Source organism: Chlorocebus sabaeus, chromosome 2 (genome assembly GCF_047675955.1).
Source record: "Chlorocebus sabaeus isolate Y175 chromosome 2, mChlSab1.0.hap1, whole genome shotgun sequence".
In the NCBI taxonomy this organism is placed as follows: Eukaryota; Metazoa; Chordata; class Mammalia; order Primates; family Cercopithecidae; genus Chlorocebus; species Chlorocebus sabaeus.
In genome coordinates this window covers 98,029,696-98,048,304 of record NC_132905.1, presented here as the reverse complement: position 1 = coordinate 98,048,304, position 18,609 = coordinate 98,029,696, and the positions used below count along the sequence as shown (strand labels likewise).

The 18,609-nt window shown below is 59.8% G+C and overlaps 1 protein-coding gene across 2 annotated transcripts; it reads right to left on the bottom strand.

The window, feature by feature from the left end:
- Nucleotides 1-3,703: 3,703 nt before the first annotated feature.
- Nucleotides 3,704-17,307, bottom strand: GATD3 (glutamine amidotransferase class 1 domain containing 3). 2 transcript variants are annotated; one of them, XM_007969697.3, is made up of 7 exons: nt 16,485-17,307; nt 16,169-16,221; nt 14,192-14,305; nt 13,075-13,194; nt 10,079-10,171; nt 6,558-6,714; nt 3,704-4,906 (listed from the first exon to the last, which is right to left on the bottom strand). In XM_007969697.3, exons 1-7 carry the CDS (start codon nt 16,623-16,625, stop codon nt 4,778-4,780), a joined length of 807 nt encoding a protein of 268 aa, XP_007967888.3. In that variant the 5' UTR covers nt 16,626-17,307; the 3' UTR covers nt 3,704-4,777. The 2 variants fall into 2 exon arrangements, with proteins under 2 accessions (XP_007967888.3, XP_037840818.1); XM_037984890.2 differs by lacking the exons at nt 3,704-4,906; nt 6,558-6,714 and adding an exon at nt 9,247-9,484.
- Nucleotides 17,308-18,609: the final 1,302 nt, after the last annotated feature.

Genomic DNA, 18,609 nt, shown 5'->3' with positions numbered 1-18,609 from the left:
CCTGGTCTAGGCACAGGAGAGGAAGGAGGTGGCTTGGACAATGTTTGGAGGCAAAATCCATAGCGGGGTAGAGGGAGGGGCAGGGAGACAGAGGCGGCTGGGACCAGTTTCCCGTGGGGAGCTGGGCACACAATGGCCCCCAAGACAGAGACAGGAAGAAGCGTGTGTGGGGGGCCTGGTCCGGACATGCTGAGTGGGCGGTGCTCCACTCCAAGTGTAGTGCACAGAGAAGGGCTGGAGTTCGAGGCCTCCTTGGGCAGGGGTCTGCGACAGCGAGGAGCTCGGGGGGAGGAAAGGGAAGGAGCAGCATCCAAGAGAGCCTGGAGGTCAGGGTGAAAGACAACCATCCCCAGGTAGATGAGGGACTGGGAGGGACAGTCAGACCAGGTCTGGGGAGAAGGCCAGGAAGAAAGAACAGGTGGGAATGGAGAAGCAGCTGGGAGTGGTGGGGGAGCTGGGGACTGAGTGTGGAGCAGCTAGGAGTGGTGGGGGAGCTGGGGACTGAGTGTGGAGGAGCTGGGAGTGGTAGGGGAACTGGGGGCTGAGTGTGGAGGAGCTGGGAGTGGTGGGGGAGCTGGGGACTGAGTGTGGAGGAGCTGGGAGTGGTAGGGGAGCTGGGGTTTGAGTGTGTAGCAGCTGGGAGTGGTGGGGGAGCTGGGGACTGAGTGTGTAGCAGCTGGGAGTGGTGGGGGAGCTGGGGACTGAGTGTGGAGGAGCTGGGAGTGGTGGGGGAGCTGGGGACTGAGTGTGGAGGAGCTGGGAGTGATAGGGGAGCTGAGGGCTGAGTGTGGGGGAGCTGGGAGTGGTAGGGGAGCTGAGGGCTGAGTGTGGAGCAGCTGGGAGTGGTAGGGGAGCTGAGGACTGAGTGTGGAGCAGCTGGGAGTGGTGGGGGAGCTGGGGACTGAGTGTGGAGGAGCTGGGAGTGGTGGGGGAGCTGGGGACTGAGTGTGGAGGAGCTGGGAGTGGTGGGGGAGCTGGGGACTGAGTGTGGAGGAGCTGGGAGTGGTGGGGGAGCTGGGGACTGAGTGTGGAGGAGCTGGGAGTGGTGGGGGAGCTGGGGACTGAGTGTGGAGGAGCTGGGAGTGGTGGGGGAGCTGGGGGCTGAGTGTGGAGGAGCTGGGAGTGGTGGGGGAGCTGGGGGCTGAGTGTGGAGGAGCTGGGAGTGGTGGGGGAGCTGGGGGCTGAGTGTGGAGGAGCTGGGAGTGGTGGGGGAGCTGGGGGCTGAGTGTGGAGGAGCTGGGAGTGGTGGGGGAGCTGGGGGCTGAGTGTGGAGGAGCTGGGAGTGGTGGGGGAGCTGGGGGCTGAGTGTGGAGGAGCTGGGAGTGGTGGGGGAGCTGGGGGCTGAGTGTGGAGGAGCTGGGAGTGGTGGGGGAGCTGGGGGCTGAGTGTGGAGGAGCTGGGAGTGGTGGGGGAGCTGGGGGCTGAGTGTGGGGGAGCTGGGAGTGGTGGGGGAACTGGGGACTGAGTGTGGGGGAGCTGGGAGTGGTGGGGGAACTGGGGACTGAATGTGGGGGAGCTGGGAGTGGTGGGGGAACTGGGGACTGAGTGTGGGGGAGCTGGGAGTGGTGGGGGAGCTGGGAGTGGTGGGGGAGCTGGGAGTGGTGGGGGAACTGGGGACTGAGTGTGGGGGAGCTGGGAGTGGTGGGGGAGCTGGGAGTGGTGGGGGAACTGGGGACTGAGTGTGGCGCAGCTGGGAGTGGTGGGGGAGCTGGGGACTGAGTGTGGAGGAACTGGGGACTGAGTGTGGGGGAGCTGGGAGTGGTGGGGGAGCTGGGGACTGAGTGTGGGGGAGCTGGGAGTGGTGGGGGAACTGGGGACTGAGTGTGGGGGAGCTGGGAGTGGTGGAGAAACAGAATGAAGAAAAGATGATTGGGGAATGGGGCATGTCCACAGCTTGAGCTCTGGTGAAGCTGGACAGGAGGTAAGGAGGTACCCTGGAAAGAAACAAGAGGGACAGAGCAAAGGGGTGGGGCGTGTGGAGACCAGGGAGGGCTTCAGGAGACGACAGCCCAGACTCTGATGGCGCCAACAGGAAGCAGCTTGGTGGGGGGCCGCCTGCCCGGGGTCAGCCCCAAAGACAGTTCTGCCACGCCCCCTGGTGGCAGCGTCTGAAGCTACCACCACATTTCAGGGCGCACAGGTCGTGGGATGCAGAGGCCTCTGGGATGGCAGGAGGGCCTGGTCCCCGGAACCATGCATGTCACCAGCGCCCCTCCCTCCCCACGCCCTGATCTTGAACCCCCGGTTTGCTCCTGTTCCCACTGGGCCTCTTGTCCCCCTCCTTGATCACTTTATGCATGCTTGGCACTGCCATCCTCCTTCCCAGCATGTCCACACCCCCACCACTGCTGGGAGGACTCCACAGCTCACCGGGCCACGTACTGGCTGCCTCCGCCCCACCTGAGCTCCAGGACGAGGGCATGTTGGTACCTGAAGGTGCCTGGCACACAGCAGCCACGGAGTCACTGTCTAGTGAACCCAGGACCAAGCCCTCCTCCAGTGAACCCGGGACCGAGCTCTCCGGTTCTGTCACAGCCCCTCTCTGGGCTTCCCAATGTACGAAGATCTATTTCTAGGGCTCGGGTTCTGGTGCTACGCTGCTCGGAGCTGAGTTCCAGTCAAGCCCTACAAGCTGCAGGGCCCTGGGAGGAGCAAAGCCTCATCTGCAAGTGGGGACACTGAGGACTCCCAGGGCCGCCTGGGCTAAGGGCAGACGCAGGTGAGGACAGGCCTGGCCCAGCAGAAGCACCTGAGTGTGGGGTGCCACACTGGATCACCTCAGACAGAGAGAGAGAGAACACACGCGCGCGAAGGCGAGCAAACAAGCGTGCGGCCGGGGCCTGCACGGGGCTGGGAGGTTCTGGGGACAGTGCCGCCGTTCCAAGCCCAAGGGATGGTTTTACACGTTTTCTTGGTGGAAACCCCAAAGTGCATGCTTGTGACTGTGCACGTTTCACGCACTCACGCATACGTGAATATACATGTGTGGTATATGCGTACCCCCCACCACGCGAAATGTGTCTACACCAGCCTATGAGAAAGGGGAGGAGCCTCACCTTACCCCAGACGTGGGAGGCTCCTCTGCTGCCCGGGCCAGGATAATCCTGGCCCCAAGGCAAGTGCTGTGGGCATGTGCAGTGGGCAGGGACACCCGTGAAGCCTTCCTGAGGCCTGGCCTAGGTGGGAGGAAGGCCACTGGAGAACCCAGCTCCCACGGAGGAAGAACCAGAAGCATCAGGCCAAGATCCGATGCAGGGTGCACCAGGGCCTTCCTGCCTTACCCACGGGTCCCCCGCGCCCTCTCAAGGTGGTGGAATGAATCTGCTGATTCCACGTGGTGGATGGCGAGGGCCAAGGGGGTGTGGTGGGTACAATGCAATTGAGGGTTCGAGTCTTGCGGGACCAGGGGCCCCGTTCCAGGCCCAGCAGCTGACACACAGGGAGGTGCAAACCAGACCACATGGAACAGCCGTGCCAGCAGCCAGAGCGGGCGTTTCCTACACCCCCACCCCAACGCTGGGCAGTTCCTGCCACCCACCCAGTGTGGGGCCTCTCAGGCTGGCCTGGTCCTGGCTGCTCAGGCAGAGACAGATCCAAAAGGCAACAGATATGTGACACTGAGTGAAGTGTGCAGACACCTGACTCCCATCCCAAGTGCTTTCTCCCCCAAACAATCCTGCATACACAGATGAACGCAGCACAGTCGAACGCCAACACACTTTATTTCCCTTCGGACGCGTCTGCAAGCTTCTGCCACACCTGAACCCACGGCCTGGCACCAACGCTACCATCACTCCCCAGAGATCAATGTCGGGGGCTGAGGTGCTGCAATTTCCCTTTCTTCCTAAAAATTAAGAGAACCGAGACTAATTGAAGAAACCTCACTGCCATTCCTCACTCAGCAGTCTCAGCAGGCCTGAAACGTGGCTGTGGGAAGTTGCCACTTTGGGAAGGCATTTATTCTCTGCGGCTACAGGGATTGTCTGCTTAGAAACCCCCTTACACCGATTAACTCAAAAGTCCCTTCAGAGTAGAGAACCAACCTTTCATGGTCCATAAATGTGGTATTTCTGGTTTCCTCATCAGGAGACTTGCAAACCTAAAAATGTTCTTCCTTCCAAAAACTAACCTGAAGTATAAAACCTCGGACAGCAGAATTTTCTGTTTCTGGAAAAGCTGGCTGCGATTTGTTTTTGGGACACAGTGAGGCAAGTCCCTGTGGCAGAGAACGAATTGGCCCCCGGCCTCTGTATGTGAGAGCAGCCTAACCAAGCCCAGGAAGAAACACCCGCCCAGGCACTGCAGCCCACCCTCCTTACAGAGAACGCCTGCAGGGTTCAGCAAAAAAAAAAAAAAAAAAAAAAAAAAAGGCCGGGCGCAGTGGCTCAAGCCTGTAATCCCAGCACTTTGGGAGGCCGAGGCAGGTGGATCACGAGGTCAGGAGATCGAGACCATCCTGGCTAACATGGTGAAACCCCGTCTCTACTAAAAATACAAAAAAAAAACTAGCCGGGCGTGGTGGCGGGCGCCTGTAGTCCCAGCTACTCGGAGGCTGAGGCGGGAGAATGGCGTGAACCTGGGAGGCGGAGCTTGCAGTGAGCCGAGATCGCGCCACTGCACTCCAGCCTGGGCGACACAGCGAGACTCCGTCTAAAAAAAAAAAAAAAAAAAAAAAGGGGCCTGCCAGCCTCCCAGCTGGACGGAGAGCAGCTGACAGCTCCTCAGCCAGAGGGTGAGGCCAAGTCCTGGCACCAAGCTGGGACCCTGTCCGTGCGTGTCACTTTCCAGTGAGTTCCAGCACCTTCTGCACCATGGCCCCGATCCCGTCGTGGATGTGGTGGAGTGCCGTGTGGCACATGAAGGCTGGGGTCGTGACCACCTTGTTTTTCTGGTCCACGTGAGCTTCGTGTGCAGAGTTACGGAAAAGCCACCTCGCAGGGACCCGAGGGACTTTCAGGTGTGGAGCCCCGGCCCCTGCCCCACCCTCACCGCACGTCCTTTGTTCTCAGGTAACTTGGAACGGGAGAACTTGCTCCTGGTGCAGTCTGTGCTGGCAGGACCCCGCTTTCCGTATAATTGATGCTGCTGAACAACATAGGAAGGTACCTGTTCCCAACTGACATGCATTCTAGAGGAAGCATGCAGTGGGAAATTCCAAGGAACGGGGCAATGCCCTCAGGGCACCTTTCATGCCAGCATCACACAGGCCCAACACCCACACATGGCCACGAGCTGCCCCGCCATGCGGGCGCACACATGCCTGGGTCCTCACAACCACCACGGGAGGCAGTGGCAGCGCCTCCACTTTTCAGAGGAAGAACTGGCCATGAGGGAGCCGGTCCTCATGCTGCGGGGAAACAGGCAACAGGGCAGCAGGCGCACAACTGGGGCTGGCCAGCCAGACCTGAGCCTCCCCAGTGCCACACATGCAACCAGCAGCCAGGCCTCCATACCAACCTAGACATGTGCCCCCACCTTCCTGCAAGCAGTCAGCGGCCTGGGGCCAGCCGTGCCCCGCGCTCCTGCCCAGCAGGAAAGCCGCAGCAGGAGACGGGCCTGACGTCGGAAGCTGCCTGTGAGTAAAAAGCTGCCCCACTGAGAGGAACTGCACCCTCCAGAACAACAGCTGCAGGGGACCGGGTCCGTGCTGTACTCATTCTAGCACCTGCCGGCACCCCGGACTGTTCTGTTCTCTCAACTGGGCCCACAGGGACATTCTTCCAGATCCAGGCAGCGCCTCCCAGGAGCCTCCCTCCAAATCTCCCTGGGAACAGCCCCACTGCTGCTCTCGGTCCATCGTCTCAGAATCCAGGGGACACACCTCAACAGGAGGGGCTGGGGGCTGTGAGGCTGGCTAGAATCACCTGGCTATTCAAACTGGCCTGAGAACTTCCACCCAAATAAAGCCAGGAAGCCCCTCCCTCCTGCACGCCCAGCTGCTCTCCCTCCACATCTCAGGAAGCCTCTGCCTCCTGCACGCCCAGCTGCTCTCCCTCCACATCTCAGGAAGCCTCTGCCTCCTGCACGCCCAGCTGCTCTCCCTCCACATCTCAGGAAGCCCCTGCCTCCTGCACGCCCAGCTGCTCTCCCTCCACATCTCAGGAAGCCCCTGCCTCCTGCACGCCCAGCTGCTCTCCCTCCACATCTCAGGAAGCCCCTGCCTCCTGCACACCTGGCCGCTCTCCCGCCACACTTCGCGCACACTCTTTCCTCACCCTCCCCTGCGCTGGAGCATCCTGAGGTCCCACAGCTTCCCCTGCAGGGTGCTGCCCCCTCCCCCGAGGCAGGCCCTGAGTGTGGCTGTCTGGGGGTTGTTGAGCAGACTCAACAGTCAGGCTAGGGACCTGGACCACCTGCCAACCATGCACCAGCTGGGCCGTCACAGCCATCTGCTTTACACCCGCAGACACATGGCCACGGTGCCCACCGGGGAGGCCCCACAGGGAGAGCAGCAGGTGCAGCTCCCGGTGAAGAGGCCGCCCAGAGGCGGGGCGTCCCTATGCATGGCTCAGGGACAAGCGCAACTGCGGGCCGGGCCTGGCTACCAGGAAGGATATGGCCACTTCCTTCACGAAGTGCTTGGCACCCAGGGCCTTGATGGCTTCCGCGGTCCCAGCGTAAGGCCACTTGCCACCTTCCTCCTGCTCATGGCCCACGGTGACCTCAACTCCTCTGAGCACCTTGGCTGCGAGGACAGGCGCGATGCAGCACAAGCTGAAAGGCGAGAAGAACACGGGTCAGGTGGGTGCGGGACCCCAGGCTGCACGGCCTGCAGAACAGAAATGACCCTCGCCATGACCCCAGGCTGCCCTGCCATGGGGGCCCTGCTGTCCCTGCCCACTGTGAGCCTGGGCTGACCGGAGGCTGTGGCCCATGGGATGTGGTGGAGGTGGCACCGGGTGACTCGAGGCTGAGTGGTGTCCTCAGCCCCACTCCCCACTCAACACTCCCTGCAGGCACTCAGGCACCAGGCCATGGAACCCTGAGGGGAGCCGCCAATAGTCATGGATGAGCCCCAAGCCCCAGGACACCCCAGACTGGCGGGAGTCCCGGGCTGCCGAAGTCCACTCACGGAGCGGGTAAAGGCGTGCGGCTGCCCCAGCCCTGAGTTGTGGGATGCTCTGTGACCCGGGAACAAGTATCACAGCTACACTGACCAGCCACACCAGACCCCCTTCACAGTGGAGGCACGGTGGGCCAGGAGCAGCCTCACCAGCCTCTGACCTGCAGCGCAACTCTCAGCAAGTACAGGCTGGTGGTGCATGCCCGACCCTGACACACAGGCCACAACAGCTCCACCCGGGCCCTGAAGCTGAGGGTCCCGCCATGCCCACCCCTGGGTCCTGCTTCTGCTTCACCAGGAACCCCTTCCTGCCCAGCCAACAGAGGCCCCTCTGTGTGCCAGGCACTGTGCTCACAGCAGCGCCTTCAGTGACCTGTGTTGTCCACACCTCATGGCCACCCAGGGGCGACAGTGGAAAGGGCACGGCCTCATCAAACAGCAGCCTCATCCCCTGGCAACCTGAGGCATGGCCCACAGCTGTCAGGCCCCATCCAACCCCCCAACACCCCACACCTCGGCTTGTCTTCCTTCGTCCCTCCTCCCGCCGTCTATAGTCCTACCCACTCCCAACAGGCCCAGGTGAAACTGCTACCATGGGCTGTAACAAAACACTGTTAACAGCACATGTCACAGCCAGGCCCAGTGGCTCATGCCTGTAATCCCAGCACTTTGGGCAGCTGAGGCAGGCAGATCACCTGAGGTCGGGAGTTCGAGACCAGCCTAACATGGCGAAAACTCATCTCTATTAAAATAACAAAAATTAGGCCTGGTGGCAGGCGCCCGTAATCCCAGTTAGTTGGGAGGCTGAGGCAGGAGAACAGCTTGACCCTGGGAGGCGGGGGCTGCAGTGAGCCGAGATCGCTCCAGCCTGGGCAAGAGAGAGACTCTCTCTCGAAACAAACTCATCCCCCAAAACTGCATGTCCTACAGCTGAAGCAACTTCCGGCTGCCTATGAGACGAAGGCCCCGGCCGCCCTCGGAGCAGGCAGGAAGTCTGGGAAGCAGGGTCTCAGGAGCTCCTGATGCTGTGTGCAGCCGCCTGGCCATCAAGTGCCAGCTACAGATACCACAGCGGCTCCTGGCACAGCCCAGCACCCACCCCTTCAGGGAAGGGGTCCCAGCACTAAGCAGTCGGGCCGCCTAACAGCCCCTGTCTGGCCACACAGGCCTCTGGCACCAGGCTGAGGGGTGGGTGGGGCCGGCTGCAGGAGGGACCTCAAGGCAGGCTGACGTGGAAACTGTGTACCCAGCCACAGAACCACTGCCACGCCCCTCTCCTCTTAGGAAGGGAACGCTGCAGCGGGAAAAGATTTAGGTTTCCTCAGGAAAGAGAAAATGAGCCCGTGGGTCACCGTGCACGGGAGCCCCATGGCCGGACCCGGGAGGAGACAGGCTTGCGCCCCACGCCGTTTTCAGGGGAGTCCCGAGGCCGGACCGGGGAGGAGACGGGCTTGCGCCCCACGCCGTTTTCAGGGGAGCCCCGTGGCCGGACTGGGGAGGAGACGGGCTTGCGCCCCACACTGTTTTCAGGGGAGGCCCGTGGCCGTACTGGGGAGGAGACGGGCTTGCGCCCCACACTGTTTTCAGGGGAGGCCCGTGGCCGGACCGGGGAGGAGACGGGCTTGCGCCCCACACTGTTTTCAGGGGAGCCCCGAGGCCGGACCGGGGAGGAGACGGGCTTGCGCCCCACACTGTTTTCAGGGGAGCCCCGTGGCCGGACCGGGGAGGAGACGGGCTTGCGCCCCACACTGTTTTCAGGGGAGGCCCGTGGCCGGACTGGGGAGGAGACGGGCTTGCGCCCCACACTGTTTTCAGGGGAGGCCCGTGGCCAGACTGGGGAGGAGACGGGCTTGCGCCCCACACTGTTTTCAGGGGAGGCATGTTCACCTGCCGGGGGCTGTCTTGTTTCACCAAGATTTTGAACCAGTCACAAAAGAAAGGGCCATGGGCTCCTGCCTCTGGGTGCTCATCCCAGGAACGTTTCTCTGACAAGGACCGGATCCCAAGGCGGGGACCGTGGGCGGCATCTTCACCTGAGCTGGTGCGCCTGTAGCAGGGACCTCCTTCGGGAGCTCTGAGCCTGCACCTCTTCCTGTGGCTCCGCCATGTCACCCGGGACGGTGACCAGGCAGGTCCCTAAGTGAGTGACTGTGGGCGGGGGGTGTTTTGTTTTTCCAGTCCCGCTCAGAGGATTCTGGTAGGGCCTTATCCTTGTTTGGCTGACAGAACCCGGTAGTGAGCGGCCATTGTACGTCCCTCACAGATGTTCATCAACGCAAGTGCGGCTCTCACCCTGCTCCAGGGATTTCTCCAACCTGGAACAGATGCCAGCACCAGATGCAGCTGAGACCCGGACAGCGCAGCACCGGGTTCCGGGACCACCAAGGAGCAGGTGCGGGGAGGCTCGTGGAAGCATCACACCTGCCACGGCGGAACCCGGCCTTGCTGGGTCACTGTCACTCATCTGAGGGTGACTTCCCGGCTGCACACAGTGAAGAGCACACACTCCCTGCAGGGCCGTGACCCGCCACGGAAGCCGAGGCGCTGATGATGGAGTGGGCACCCGACTTGTGCCGCCAGCCTCAGGACCCAGGCTTTGTCTGAGCAGGGGCAAAGGGGCATAGTCAGCTGTGGTTCCCCAGGAGGGAGGCTGCTGGGAGTGGACGGCGTCAGGGACAGTGCACGTGCTGTAGTGACTGGCCAGAAGTCAGCGGGGTTGGGGATACTGCGGCTAAGGAGCTTGGGAGAAGGGGTCTGGTAAAGGCTAGGGGTCCTGAGGGATTGCCTACAGATGCCTCTGGGAGCCGAGAGAATTCCAGGTCTCCGCTAAATAAGTGGAGCGTGCCCTTTCCTTCCTGTTCAGCCACCAGTGACATCGCGTGAAATCCCCTCAGCTAAAACAAGAAAACCAGCTGTGAGTTTTCAGGATCAGTGGCAGTTCCTGGCTGAGTATGGAGGCCGCAGGCCCATGCACCCTCCTCCCTCACTGCCCGAGGCCTGAGCGGCGGTACATACCCGATGGGCTTCCCCGCCTGGTGGAACTCCTTCAGGACACGCTCCACTTCTTTATTAACTTTGCAATCTTTCCCGTCCACGGCAAACGTGCTCCTACCGGGAGAGAAAAGGCCTCCTCAGACAGCCTCACAACCAGGGTCTACTCCTGGGGGCTTCCTAGGCACAGCTCCAGACCCTCAGTCAGCTGCAGCAAGAGATATGGGCATGGCTGCACATACGCGCGTTTGATGTGAACATCTTTTCCTGTTTTTTACACAGAAAGCAGCACAGAAAGCAGGAGGCCACCAGGCCCAGAGGGCTCATGCCCTGGAACCTTCTGGAGCAGCTGGCGGAACCCGGGCTGCGGTGCTGAGACTCAGACACCGGTTTCCGGCTCCTGACTCCCACGGCGCTTGTCAGCTTTCTGTGACGATGTTGGCTGTGTTGGGCCTCTGGCAGCCTCTGACCTCCTGCCCGCCTTTCACCTGCCCCAGAGCAGGACTGGAATGTTCCCTGCCTTTCTCCTGAGAGGGTCCCCATTCCCTGGGGAAGAATGCTGACGTCATGTTTCCCTGAGCACCGTGAGCCACTCCAACAAACGGGGCTGTGGGAACCCCAACTTCAGTGAAGTTAATCGGTCAGTCACAGAGGCTCAGGCTGGTCACCGGTGTGTGTCGGAGGGCAGTCTTGGGGACGGAGCCCTCAACCTGTGGGATCGGACACTGCCCCGGGTCCATAGTGTCGGAACTGAATTACAAGGCAGCAGCGACCCCTGCGTGGTGCGTGGGGAAGGCCCTTCAAACCCGCTCACAGGAGCCTTCTGTGTGGACGGCTGTTATGGTGGGAGGAGGAGAAACACTGTGTGTGAGTTTTTCCTTAAAACAAAGGAGCAGCAAGAAACTCCAGAGCTTCCGGAAAAAGAAACGCAATCAGCCTCCAGGCATAACAAGCACTCTCGCTTCAATGACCGTGAAAGAAACGCCGGTTTACCCAACACACCAGCATCTACACCTCAGGCCGAGGAGCAGGAGCTGTGGAGGGCACGCTGGGCGGGGAAGGTCTCTCCACACTGCCCATGGGGCATGTGATTGGCAATGCCACCAAATCTACAAGTGGACACACCTTCCCACAAACGCCACCCCCAGGCTCTACGCCACCGCTCACGCACCCCAGTCCTCCGCCCCAGCATTTTCCACACGGCTTCGCTGGCAGAGTACTGGGAATCTTCTGGAGGCAGCGGGTGTTCACCGTCCCCACGGGTGACTGTCTCAGAGGGTGCAGAGCGGCCACGGCTGCAGCTCATCAGAGCGCACCGCACCGTGAACACGCAGGGCAGGCTCACCCAGAACGCTCTGGACAGGTCAGTGAAAATGGGAGCTTCGCCCGGGAGACGTGGGCTCAGACCCACCGGCACATCGGTCCCAGGGCCCATTAACACCTTGAAAACCAAAGGCAAGACCCACTGACCCCGAGAACCGCCGCGCACGTCACGCCGCGCACGTCACGCCGGTGGGCCAGGGCACACAGCCCCCAGCACACCCTCCAGCTGCCCCCGGGCCCCGCCACACACGGTGTCAGCAGTCAGAGCCTCGTGGAGACGGCGGCGACACGGGGACAACTGGACAAAACATGGAGCCTGACGTGGGACTGCGTGAGGCAGCACCAACGAGGCTTGCTGGCTTTCAGGAGGAGGAGGATGACAGGCTGGGGCGGGGCTTCCGGTGGAAGAGGGGTGAGGGCACGGCCAAGGGCGCAGAGAAAACGGCTGGCATGAGGAAGGAGACCTCCGAGGTTTCGGGATAGGAAGGGCGCATTCTTCGGATGGAGACTGCCTGCCCCTCGACTCTGGGTGCAGGCTGCCCAGGGCGGGGCGAGCGGCCAGCCAGGCTCCAGCCTGCCCTCGAAATAGGAGCTGCCGACCAGGGCCGGCCCTGCTGGGGCTGCCACCCACACTGTGGCACAGAAGCCACCTGCACGCTCAGACGCACTGTGGCCAGTGCTCCTGCGGGTGACAGAGCTGTCCCTGGAGGGTCAGCCCGGCACCACCTCCACCTCGCAGGCAGGGCCATGGGGGTGGTGCCAAGAGAATCTCCACGAATGTGCGAAGAGAGAGAGGAGACACAGAGAACGGAAAGAGGATCTGGAACTCAAGGACGCCACCATGTGGGAGCCGGCCAGGCCTCCACAGTTCACGGTCCAGCTACCAAGGAACCAACCCAAGCAGTCACGCCAAGGCGGCCGCCTTCTTCCTGGTCAGGACCTCCACCTAAACTACCACGAAGGAAACCAATTCCTGATGCTGCAAGGTTCCATAAGAGAACTGGGGCCGGGCGCAGTGGCTCAGGCCTGGAATCCCAGCACTTTGGGAGGCCGAGGCAGGAGGGCCACTTGAGCCCAGAAGTTCCAGACCACTTTGGGCTACATGTAAGGCTACAAAAAACAAACACAAAATCAAAACACATGGGCGTGGTGACACGCACCTATAGTCCCAGCTATTCAGGAGGATGAGGCTGGAGGATGGCTTGAGCCCAGATCATGGCTGTAGTGAGCTACGATCGTGCCACTGCATCCCTGCCTGGGCAACAGACCAAGACCTCATCTCTACAGACAGAAAAAAAAGAAAAAAATAAAAGGAGGAAAAAGTGGTATCTCCAACGAGTAAATACTCAGAGACTGATGTCAATGTGACGAGACTTAGCAGCACAGTGATCAGATAAGAGGGAGCCCCAAACCCACTCTGACCGCTGCTGGGTCCCAGGAATGCTCAGAGACAAGACAGCAGAGAAGCAAAAAAAAAAAAAGCACGTCTTGCTAAAATCCTACCTAAGACCCAACCCTAAGAACGGCTCCCAAATCGGAGAGCAGTCACGTGCCCTGCCCAGACCCTAAACCCAGAGGCTGCTCCTATCACCACCCTCTCCCATCACCGCTCCATTGCCCACATCGGACAGCAGGCAGGAGCACCCCCTTCCCATCTCCACATGGAAAGTGGAAGACCTCAAAGCTCAAATACGCACAGGTTTTTAGCCGCTCCAAAGCCTCCTGGAAAGATGGCGGCATCATGGTTGGCTGCACTGAGCTTGGCCAGGTCTGTGATCGTGCCACGGGCGATCCTTGCAGACTCGGTCAAAACATTCCTGGGAAAGAGCACAGGGCAAAAAGCCTCAGCATGCTGGTGGAGGACTGTGGAGCGGGGCAGGGGCACAGCCCACAGGTGACACGCTCCACACACATGGCTGTCAGCCACACAGGGACTTACTTCCAGGTCAGCATGTTTGGTCACTACCTAGAAAGGCAACATGGTTCTAGCAATGCTAAATCTATGCTGGGCTCTTCAGATCAGCACCTCCGAACCTGCGCCAAATCACTCTGAATCTCCTGCACCGTCAGTCAAGGCCCACGGGAAATGAAGTCTCTCCGAGTGTCTAAAGCAGACAGAATTCTGTGCGCTCATCAGGACGGTGGGACTCGGTGGGGAAGGTAAGAAGCCAGGACTCAGGACCAGTGAGGCAACACGAAGGCCAGCCACCACAGGAAGCTGCTAGCCTCCAGGTGTGGGGGCCAAAGGTGCAAGTCCAGGTGCAGAAGCCAGGGTCCAAGGCAGGAAAAGAAACCCCCCACTGGTGAGAAGCACAGCCCCAGGAGGCAGCGGCGGCTTCTTCCTCCAGTCTCCAGCCCCGACCTCTCACGGTCCGAAGCCAGCTGGAAGGCACCTGGGAATGGCCTGCACAGGGCTGTCGGGCAGGACGGGCAAGGGAAGCGGATCTTGGGCCACACAGGCCAGAACCACACACACCGCAGTAATAGACATGTCGCTGGGAACCAACAAAACAGATCTGGAGCCCAGACAGGGGAAGAAGGTGGGCAACCAAACTGAGAAACACCACCTTTGCTCAAGACAAAGGTATGAGCAGCTTTACTCAGTGGGAAGCGATACGGTCGATATTTTCACTCCTTCTGTGGGTATTGGAAGGAAAGCACTACTGAGCCCTGGCAGCATTACTTCCAGAACAGCCTGAGCACAACTGCTCAGAAGGACATTCACTTGCACACACGACTTGGTTTAAGCTAAGCCAGAAAAAAAAGCTGTACCGTGGGAGGTGGACAAGAAGCAAGTTCCAATCCCACCCCCACCTGCTCTCGCTTTCAGAAGGCTGCCCCTTGGTGTGGTCAATCACATGCATCTGAGGGACGTCAGGAGCAAAGATCTGGACTTCAGCCCCTCCACGGCTCAGGTGCACCAGGATCCTGCACAGGGGAAAACCAGAGACAAGTCTTCAAAATCTGCCCCATCCAGAATTGTGTCAACACATTTTTAAAAACAGGATTTTAGCTAAGTGCCAGGAGTAAATTCCTAATGTACATTAATATCTTACTTGCTCTGCAAAAAGTGACGGTTGGTTCCATACCAAGCCAAATGTCCCCCACACCCCCATTCCAATTCACTGTCGGTTGGTGGGTTACGACTATGACAGACCCTCAAAAGTAGGCTATGGAGATTAGCTGGTCCCAACAGCTCCCTTTGCAAGCTGGGGTATGGAGGCCGGGTGACTCCACTGAGGGCACAGCCTGGAGGCATGTGGGTCCCCGGCTGCTGAGTGCTCTGCCTACACCCAGGGCCTGGTTGCCCTCCTCCAGTTGATTGCTGCGAGCACCAAGAGTGAGAACAGAGGGCCACATGCACTGAGGGTATGAGGGGGCTTTCGGTCACTACTTAGTTCAATTTCTAGTCTCCCTCAACTTTCCCATCACAGGTGGTGGGAGAGACACAGAGACCCCAGGACAACACTACAGGCCAGGTAGCTCCATCTCCCCAAGGGCAAGGGCGACAGAAGCTCCTCCTGGAGACAACAGCTGACGTTACGTGGGCTCACGCTGGCATCCGCGATTCCCGGTGCCAACAGGAGATAGCTCGCTAAGCCCACCCACACACTAAGTCCTCACTGCCCCTTATGTGGAGGAGGAAACCGTATCAGTGACTTGCCAGAGGGAGAGGTCAGGACCTGGCCCTGGCACTTGGGTTCCGCTACCCATAAGAAATCCACCCAGACACCCCAGACACAAGACCCTGCCGTTCTGCCTGGGAGGGCTCACGCTATTCTAAGGCTATCTGCTATCCCACCAAGGGCCAAAATGAACACGCCCTTTCCCCCAGCTCACTCTGCCTAGTGCCAACTCTAACCAGCTGGGTCAGGCCTCCTACAAAGCCACCAGCCTCAGGCCCTTCTTCATGGCCTGACACCCCTTTGCCACCACCCAGCTCTCCCCTCTCCAGTTTACCCTGAACCACATGGAAACTGCAGGCACCTGGCACTCACGGAGGCCTCCTGCCCTACCAGTTCGGCCTGCAGTCATTTCCAGTAACATAGGCAATCAGACCACCAACCACTCAGCAATAGCTGACCAGTTACATAAACAGTAACCGTCTAGGACCCAGAAATACCAAGCAACTGTTAAAATGACGTTGAGAACTGGATGAATGGGAATTACTTCCCATGTGTCAGAAACATCTGCAAAACACGGGTGAGCATGATCTCAGTGTTTTCAAAATGTGTGTGTCCTGAAAACATGCAAGTGAAAAGCTGAGTGATCACCTCTAGGTGACAATATAAATGACACTTAAAAACTGTGCTTCCTTAGTGTCTCCCTGGGTTTTGTGAGTCGTTTTTGCTTTTTTTTAGCCAATAGGGTATTTAAAACACAAGCTCTCTAGGCCGGGTGCGGTGGCTCATGCCTGTAATCCCAGCACTTTGGGAAGCTGAAGCGGGAGGATCACTTGAGGTCAGGAGTTTGAGACCAGCCTGGCCAACATGGTGAAACTCCGTATCTACTAAAAATACACAAATTAGTTGGGCGTGGTGGTGCACGCTTGTAGTCCCAGCTACTGGAAGGCTGAGGCAGGAGAATCGCTTGAACCCAGGAGGCCGAGGCTGCAGTGAGCCAAGATCGCGCCACTGCACTCCAGACTGGGCGCTGTTTCAAAAGATTAAAAATAAAAATAAAATAAGATGCATGTTTTCTCTAAACTCTTCAAAAAAGAGTAAACTGCACAGGTAGACAGGCCTTCTCGAGGCCCCCGGGGTGGAGGACCCGCTGCCCCTGAGGACTTACGCCGAGGCCTCGTGGATCTCGGTCCCATCGTAGACTCCGCATCCAGACAGCACCTGCGAGAGGAGCGGGAGCTGACCCGGGGGAAAGGGGCCGACCTGGGCGGCGGGAGCTGATTTAGGGGAAAGGGGCCGACTTGGGCGGCGGGAGCTGACCCGGGAAAAAGGGGCCGACTTGGGCCGCAGGAGTTGACTCCGGGTGAAGGGGCCGACCTGGGGCGGCGGGAGCAGACCTAGGAAGAGGGGCCGACCTTGGGCGGGGAACAGCGAAGGCTGATCTCTGGAGGCGGGAGCTGACCTCACCCACTCCATCCACTCACCAGCGCGACCTTGGCCGCGGGGTGCGGCGCGGAGAGGTGAACGGCTGCGCGCTGGGAAGGCGTCCGACCGCCGGGGGACAGGGACGCGAACGCAGATGCCGCAGCGAGCCTCGAGCCTACCAGGGCCCTCACAGCCGCCATTGCGGTGAGGAAGAGGGGTCGGAAGGTCACGCCGGGACAGAGCGTGGGCACCTAACCACCTACAAACGCGTTGCTTGTGGGGACTGCGCCTGCGCAGCCTTCGGGGCGGAGACAAGACCCGCCCCCGTTTCAGCCCAATCACGAGAGTGCGCCGGTGAGCGGGGCCGCGCCTGCGCAGAGCCTCCGGGTAGAGTTCCGGGAACCCTGTCCTCCTTCCGGTGGTGGCTGAGATCTCGGGCTCCAGGCTGAGGGATGCTGGTGACTCCCGGGGTCTCCAGCGCCGCCCCCATCGGACGCCTCCACAAGCGGCGCGCCCTTCCCGTCATCCGCGGAGCAGCCTGGCGTCGGGGCGGCTCAGCCCGGCGCTTACCTTACCTCCCGTCTCATCCTTAACTCACCAGCACGAGCACCCAGGGTCCACATCCTCCTAAATGGCCACTCATTTTAATCTCGGCGTCAGGACCCACGCGGGGTCAGGACCACCCCTCCGCTTCCCTGACTGTCTCCTCGCGGCTCCCGCTCCCGCAGAGCGACCCTTTCGGGTTTTACTGACCCCGGGATGTTGTACTCTGGAAACTGGCGTTCCACCCAGCGGCTTGATCTGGGTTAGTCTGGGGGCAAGTGGCCGCCTTTTTTTTTTTTTTGAGATGGAGTCTCGCTCTGTCTCCCAGGCTGGAGTGCAGTGGCCGGATCTCAGCTCACTGCAAGCTCCCTCTCCCGGGTCCACGCCATTCTCCTGCCTCAGCCTCCCGAGTAGCTGGGACTACAGGCGCCCGCCAAGTTTTTTTTTTTTTTGTATTTTTTAGTAGAGACGGGGTTTCATCTTGTTGCCCAGGCTGGATCTCGGCTCAACGCAACCTCCGCCTCCCAGATTCAAGCGATTCTCCTGCCTCAGCCTCCCAGTAGCTGAGATTACAGGCATGCACCACCACGCCAGGCTAATTCTGTATTTTTAGTAGAGACGGAGTTTCTCCAAGTTGGTCAGGCTGGTCTTGAACTCCGGACCTACGGTAATCTGCCCGCCTTGGCCTCCCCAAGTGCTGGGATTACAGGCGTGAGCCACCACTACCCCAGGCACTGTGTGTGTTTCTTTCCGTTCACAGCATGGATGGTCAGCGTGAAGATCCCAGCTGTTCAGATCCTAGCTGGAATTCTTCCATTAAAAAAAATCTATTTGTTATGCATGGGTTGGTTCACAGAGGAATGGCTGGATAAGTGCTATCTTTTTCTCCCCAATTTACCCATTTTCAACCCAATAATGCAGGTTTTTGAAATAATGTGGTCACTGCTGGAGGATGTTCACAGGGACATGCTGGATTCTGCAGACACCTCTGATGATCCAGCCCACAGCTGTCACTTTCCCCACTGTCGCGTCGTCCATCACTAGGACTTTACTGCCAATCCCTGAAAGATAGTGGGGAACCAGAATAACAGACATGGGACGTTACCAGCTACAACCAAAGATGAGCTTGGCACATTTGACCGTCCTTGTTCCTGCTCCTCTGTGCCTGGCCCTCTTCAGGCTTCTCAGCTCCGCCAGCCAGGGAGCATCAGCTGGTGGGAGTGATGGGGTTGTGGGATGGCGCAAAAAAACTCCAAGGGCCACCCAGAAAGGAAATGCCGAATGCAGACTCTCACTCAGTCGGTGCGGCAGCCAGGACCCTGTCTCTACCAAGTGCGCAGGAGCTGCCCCTGGCCTGGAGCTCACAGACCCCACTGCAGAGCCACAGCTCCAGTTGTCCCAGGGGCGACTACTCAGGTGTCCATTACCATGCACATGTGATACAGAAAAGGGTGAGGTGAGGAGGGGGAAAGCTGGAAATTGTGCTTTGGGCAAGTGATAGCTAAGGATTCTCTCCAGTCTAGGTCACACAGAGATTGTGCAGCCACAGAACACCCGGTGGCACCAGGGCCTGAGCTCCTCCCTTCTACAAAGATCTCTGGTCTTCAGGCCTCCAAGCACAGCACTGTGGGCCACAAGGCA

Coding starts and splice junctions, on each gene's coding strand:
- GATD3 (XM_007969697.3), bottom strand. CDS start 16,625: ATGGCGGCTGTGAGGGCCCTGGTAGGCTCGAGGCTCGCTGCGGCATCT. Junction 14,306..16,168: donor GAGATCCACGAGGCCTCGGC/GTAAGTCCTCAG, acceptor TCCCCTGTGCAG/GATCCTGGTGCACCTGAGCC. Junction 10,172..13,074: donor TTTGGAGCGGCTAAAAACCT/GTGCGTATTTGA, acceptor CTCTCCCGGTAG/GAGCACGTTTGCCGTGGACG.